General features: G+C 61.1%; 1 protein-coding gene across 1 annotated transcript in view; it reads left to right on the top strand.

Moving 5' to 3' along the window:
* The window catches only part of GDF15 (growth differentiation factor 15), a 9,195-nt gene extending 2,716 nt beyond the window's left edge, over positions 1-6,479 (top strand). Inside the window, exons 3-5 of the mRNA XM_008639957.2 lie at positions 2,001-2,818; positions 3,099-3,509; positions 4,159-6,479. Of these exons, the coding sequence (XP_008638179.2) occupies positions 2,743-2,818; positions 3,099-3,509; positions 4,159-4,937 (1,266 nt within the window). The 5' untranslated portion in view covers positions 2,001-2,742 and the 3' untranslated portion in view covers positions 4,938-6,479. The remainder of the gene's footprint in view (positions 1-2,000; positions 2,819-3,098; positions 3,510-4,158) is intronic.
* The last annotated feature ends 6 nt before the right edge of the window (positions 6,480-6,485 follow it).

Genomic DNA, 6,485 nt, shown 5'->3' with positions numbered 1-6,485 from the left:
GGGCTGCCGCTTCCCAAACATCCCACGCTGGCAGCCGAGGGACAGCCCTGTCTCCCATTCCTCCGTGCCCCTTTCCAGACCTGAAAAGAGATGGGGTGGAGCAAACCCCACCTGGGGTTCTGCTTCACCAAGGGATTTCTCACCCCCAGTGATCCCTGGTCCAACTTCCCTCGAGGCCAAGCCCTAAGGGCTGCTTGGAGCTCCGTGTGGTGGCAGCAGCCGGGCTGCTCTTCCCTTCTTAGGTTGACAAAATGCCATGGGAAAGCACAAATTGCCTTTTTTCCAGGGAATATCCCCCCTCCAGCATCCAACTTGCTCAGCCTAAGTGGTTTTGGGGAGCACTGAGGTCCTGTGGGATGTGGGAAGAACCTGATCCCTCTCTGCTGGTCCCAGGGTGATGCCACCAATTCCGAGGGGTTTCTGGGCACTTTTTGTTGGGATCCCTTGCTCAACAGCTGTGAGGAACTGATAGCCCCAAAATCTGGAAGGCAGCACTTCCCCTCTTGCCACTCGTGATAAGGAACTCTGCAAAAAACCCCGAACTTTCTGCCAGCTCGGGTAGCTGAGGGGAATTTCCTGCTTTTGGGCAAATTGAAGCCCTCTGGAGCCCCCTGCTCTGTGTCTTCACCATGCTCCCCACCAACCACCAGCATCTGGAGAAGGGAAAAACATCATTTATTCGGAATCACGGAATGGTTTTGTTGGAAGGGACCTTAAAACCCATCCTGTTCCACCCCCTGCCATGGGCTGGGACACCTTCCACTGTCCCAGGTCGCTCCAAACCCCATCCAACCCGGCCTTGGACACTTCCACACCATTCCAGGCTCAGCTGTGCACAATCTGAGCTGTCCCAGAGCTGGATCCTCCTCACCCTCAGCCCACCCCAGCTGCTCTGAGGTCCCTGGGAACAGCAATCCCCTGGGCATCCCTCCTCTAGATCCCTGCCAGGAGAGCTGTGCCGAGATGAGGGATCCACGTGGGATGCGTTAACTGGAGAGGAACCTTTGTCCTGCTGGGAAGAGGCACTGGATTAACCTGACCTTCCAACGAATGTGTCCAGGAAGAGACGAGGAAACGTGGGATGTGGGGGCTGCGCAATCCCCTCTTGCAGGCTGGTGAGGACACGCCGGGACATTTCATCATCCTCGCTCAGGATTCAAACCACTGCTCCCAAAATCCCTCTTTTATAGCCCTTGCTGGACTGTAAATCTCTGGCTTCCACTGCTGGCGCCTTTCGGGGGAAAACATCCGGCTCCAGCAAACTTTGATGCTCTTGGAATGCGTCACTCCTGGATGTGGGGCTCGCGCCCACGGGCAGAAAATCCATTGCAAAAGCAGAACTTTGGGATTCCGGGGTTTCTGCTGGGTCTTGCTCAATGTCACCAGAGAGGTCAGGGCCTCTTCCTGCACCCGGACATGCCGAGGGCTCCGGTTCAGCTCTGGATCAGCACATTTGGCACCGTGGGGACGGTGGAGGGGGCTGGTGGCTGGGCTGGTGCCCGCCGTGGGCATGGAGATGTCCAGAGGGGAGGGAATGGCGTGGTGGTTCTGCCCTTGTGTCCTCCTGGGGTGATGCTCCTTCTCCTTTTTTCCCTGGATTTGGGGGGCTGGAGGGCTGCAATCACCCCGGCTGATAAAATCCCTGGGAGAGGGATCACAGTGGGCTTGCGGCTCTGGGAATTCCTTGTGGGAAGGTGCTCCAGGAGGGGAGTTCATCCCTGCCCAGCTGCTGGAGGGATGGGTGATGTCCCACTCATGATGCCCAAATCCACATGGGATGAAGTTTCCCTGGGAGCCACACATGGGATTTCCCTCCAAGCTGGATGCTCTGGGAAGGGAAAAAGCAGTGAAATAGGGAGGGGGTCTGGATGGGCTCCTGCTCCTCCTCACCCATCCCGCTGCAAGGACGGATCCGGAGCAGGGCAGTGGAGCCAGGGCCGGGGCAATCCCCTCAACGTGACCCTGTCATCCTGACAAACTTCTCCTTTCCCGTGTTTTAGGGTGAAACACTCGGTCTCGGCTTTGCCTCAGGCAACCCCTTGAGAAGCGGGGTGAGAGAAGCCGGAGTGAGGCTGGAGCCGAGTCCCGCGGAGGAGCGGGGGATAAACAGCCGTAAATCACGGGATCACCGCACGTTCGTCCCTGGCGGGAGCACGGCCAAGCACCAGGCGCTTGGATCAACTTCAGCACATTTGGGAATGGCCTCGCCTGCCCCGGCCTGCACCGGGAGGACCTGCCCGTCTCCTCATCCCACCGGGAGCTGCTCATCCCTCTGCTCACGGTCCGAGCATCCCTGAGGAGGAGCTGGGAGAGGGGTGGTGCTGTGGTGGTCCCCGAGGCTTGTTCGCACTCTGCGTTTCCTCCTGCCCAGCCCCGCTCTGGCACGGCGCTGCCCGGCACACGTGGCCCCGCTGGATCGGTGCCACCCGGCGTGCCCGGCTCCGTCCCGACTGGCTCCGTTTGGGATGACGTAACCCCGGCCGCTGTTGCTTCAGAAGGATCCAGGCTCGGGATGAGCCCATCCCCCGGCCGCACCTGTCCGGTGGGACAAGGTCCGGTGCTGATCCTTTCCCGGCTCCGGCCACGCGCCCGGCACGAGCTGCCGCCTCCCTGCCCCATCCCCGCTCCGCTGGGATTTTGGGAAGGGGCGGATAAGCCCCGTGCGATAACAGCGACCCGACCCGCGAGGTGGCGGCCAGGGGAGGTGGCGGAGGATGTAAGGATGGGAAATCCGCGCTTGGAATGCTTCTTGCAGCGCTCCTGCCTCGCACATCATCCCCTCTCCATCACCCCGCTCCGCCAGCACCGGCTGCTGGAGGTGAGGGGGATTCCGGGAGCCGTGCGCTCCGTAGGGAAAACGGGAGGTGGAAGGGAAGTGTTCGTGTCTGAGAAAGAGTATTCCACAGTTTTTTATCTCCGCAGCTGTAAATCACCCGGCTCCAGCCCTGTCGGAGCTCCTGTTGGAAATCCCAGGAGGAGAGGAAAGATTCCTGCGGGGAGTTCGCTCCGGCGTCACCCTCCGGGAGGGGGGACAGAGGGCGGGCAAAGTTCGGCTCTATAAAGTCAGGTCCTGAGCTCTTCATTCATCCCCCTCCCAGCACCGCCGGCAGCAGCACATCCAGCCTTTGCACGAGAGTTGGGAACAAATCCTGCCCTGAAGCCGCCGGTTTTCTGCAGGATGCTGAGGAGAGCGATGCCGAACGCGCTGCGGGGCGTCGGGGCCGCACTCACCTGCCTCCGGCTCCTGCTGCTCCTCTCCGCCGTGGATTCCCGGCCCCACACGTGGGACCAGGACAGGTTCCAGCTGGAAGCCGTCAAAAAGGAGATCCTGGAGCGGCTGGGAATGCCGGCTCCCCCCGTCATCCGGCGCCAGCTGGACCAGGAGAGCATCCAGAGAGCGCAGCGGCTCTACCAGCAGCAAGTGGCGGAGATGGCGCGGAACCGGAGCCGGGAGGAGGAGGAGGAAGCCGCGTCCAGGACCCGGCGGCTGCACCGCCTGACCCCCACCTGTAAGTGGCCGTGGCTCCGTGTCATCCCACGACCCTCATCCCCCCGGGACACGCGTGTGTCCCAGCGTGTCCCGCAGTCGGGACATGACCGGGCATGCAGCACGGTGGCCACGGTCATCCTTATCCCGCTGCTTCCTTTGCCCTGGAGGTGGGGAGGAGCCACCGCTGGAGCTGTTTTGCTTAAAAGCACAAAAAAATCAGGGGATTTGGGATGAAAGCTTTGATCAGCGGCAGCTCGGGGGGCTCGGAGTGGCGCTCGAGGGGTTTGGGGGGTGAACGGAGGGGAAGAAGGGAGGTGCCATCCCTCGATCCCCAGCTTGAGCTCCAGTTTGGGGGTTTATCTGGATCTGGGGGGATTTAGGGAAATATTCCCCTCCTGCTGCTTGGGCTGGGAGGGGACAGTCGGGGCGTGGGATGGGGATACTCCAAAGAGTCCTGGCACATCTTCTCTGGCACCAGAGACCCTCCAGCCTGGGGGTCCCTGGAGATGGTGGCTCTGAGGACGAGCATAGCGAAGAATCTCCAGCATCCCTCAGGATGTGGGTGATACCTGAAGCAATGGCTCGGCTGCCTGGCAGGAGCTGGCCCCAAGCCTGGGCTGGTGGGGAATTGCTGGCTCTTACATCAGCTGTCCCCTCTGTCCCCGCAGTGCTGCGCTGGCCGGACATCCCCGAGGGACACCAGGACTCCCACGGACACCGGGACCCCCGCGGTCCCTACCGCTACCACCTCCTGCTGTCCCGCACCGAGGATTTCCACCGGCAGCTCCGGGTGGTGCAGGCGGAGCTGAAACTCTTCAGGCAGTCGCTGTCCCTGCCCGCCTCCTCGGTGCCACCGCGGGTCACCATCTACACCCTGCGGGGGGCAGGCGGGACCCCCCAGCTCCTGCGCAGCCAAGAGCTGGACCGGGATTCCCGGAGCCTGGACCTGACAGGAGCCATCCAGCCCTGGGTGGCCGGGCCCGAGGCCACGCTGCGCCTGCAGCTGGACTTCACCGCCAACATCTCAGCCGCCCTGGCCACCTCCGTCGGGGAAACGCTGGTGCTGGAGGTGGAAACCCAGGAGAACCCGGGCCGGGTGGCCAGGAGAGCCCGGGGGCTGGAGGAGGAGTGCGGGAAGAGCGATGGGAAGTGCTGCCTGAAGTCGCTGAAGGTCTCCTTCCAGGACATCGGCTGGTCGGACTGGGTCATCGCCCCCAACAGCTACTACATGAGGTTCTGCGAGGGCTCCTGTCCCCACAACTACAAACCGGCCAGCATGCACGCCCAGATCAAATCCCGAGTGCACTCCCTGTCCAAGGCCGCCCCCCCGCCCTGCTGCGTCCCCGCCGGCTACGACCCCATGGTGCTGATGCACTACAACAGCGAGGGCAGGCTGGTGTCCAGCCTCTTCGAGGACATGCTGGTCACCAGGTGCCACTGTGCCTGATGGCAGCGCTGGCAGTTCCAACCAGGATGTGTCACCATGCAGGTGGGGCAGAGCCACCCCGACTCCTGGCAGCTCCAGCATCCCAAAATCCAGATCCCGTGGCACCAAATGACTCCATGCCAACCCTGGATCCACCACTGAGCTCAGCCATGGGGTCTCCAGTATCAGCATCCCAAAATCCAGGTCCTGTGGCACCAAATGTCTCCATGCCAGACATGGCTCTGCTGCCCAGTTCAGCCCCAGGGTCTCCTCCAGTTGTGAACTCTCCCCACAACAACTTATCCCCCCATCTCTTCTCTTATTTAAATCCATATTTGATGGAGCGGGTGGATCCTTCCCACCCAAGAGACCCCAGATGGGCCATGGAGAGTCTGTGCCCAGGTGTCCACATCCCACTCCAAACCCTTTTCTCTGCTCAGAGACTTATTTATGCAACCCAGTTATTTATTTCTAACTTATTGTATTTTATAGCAAAATATCCTTTTTGGAGGGGGAAAGAGGGAGTGGTTTTTGAGTATTTCTGTTTTATATATTTCTATAAAACCGGGAGGATGTAATAATAATGAATAAAGTGATTGGAACAGGGATTCTGGCTGCTCCTCCTGCGCCCCTGGGAAGGGGTCTCTGACTGGACCCCTGCTCCTCGGACACTCAGCTCCCCTGGGATCTGACTCCATATGGATTTGCTGGTAAATCCTCACGGCTTTCCAGAGCCAGTGTGTGAGTAATGCCTGGGCACTGCTCCCAGAGACCTTTGAGTTGTTTGTGTCCTTGGGAAGGGCGCTGGGCAGAGCCCTGACCCCCCGCGGGGGACGTCCAGCCGGGATGTGGCCATTGCCCCACGTCCAGGTGCCTCCAGCCCTGGGACCCCTTGGGCACCAAAGGGATGGGGGAACCCCCCCCGGAGGTTGGTGGCACACACCGTGTCCCAGGGGACTCCCCATGGCTCGATAGGGCGGCTCTGCTGGTCACAGCTCCTTTCTGTCCCCTCTCCCAGTGTGGTCTGCGGGTGTCCTGGGCTGCCTGGTCCCTCAGCAGCTCCTGGTGGGGACCTGGGCTTGGGGCACGTGGAATATGGGATCTCTGCTCTGGGGTGGAGCTTTGGGGACCAGGGATTGAGGGATGCAAGCTGCAGAGGTGACCTCTCTGGGGACAGGGACTTGAGGGACCTGGCTCTTGGTCCCTTGGGATCACCACTTCGGGGACACAGGCTCTGGGGACCTGTCCTTGAGGGTCCTGGTCCCTTAGGACCCCCTGCTTTGGAAACCTGTCCTTGAGGGTGCTGGTCCCTTGAGACCCCTGCCCTGGGGACAAAGGTTTTGGGGACATGTCCTTGAGGGTCCTGGCCGCTTGGGACCCTCCGTTTTGGGGACACGTGCCCTGGGAACTCCAGGGACTTTCCCCAGGGAAAACCCCGTGTCCTGCCCGGGGCTCCCCACAGACCACAGCTATGCAGGTAATTAGAGATAATTAAACCATTTAATGGGGCACGGTGAAGCCTCCCAGGGGCTGGGGGGACACCCAGCACACCAATGGTGTCCCCCTGGC

The sequence above is a fragment of the Corvus brachyrhynchos genome, unplaced genomic scaffold, assembly GCF_000691975.1.
Source record: "Corvus brachyrhynchos isolate BGI_N302 unplaced genomic scaffold, ASM69197v1 scaffold158, whole genome shotgun sequence".
Taxonomy (NCBI): domain Eukaryota; kingdom Metazoa; phylum Chordata; class Aves; order Passeriformes; family Corvidae; genus Corvus; species Corvus brachyrhynchos.
This window is presented reverse-complemented; position numbering and strand designations above follow the sequence as displayed.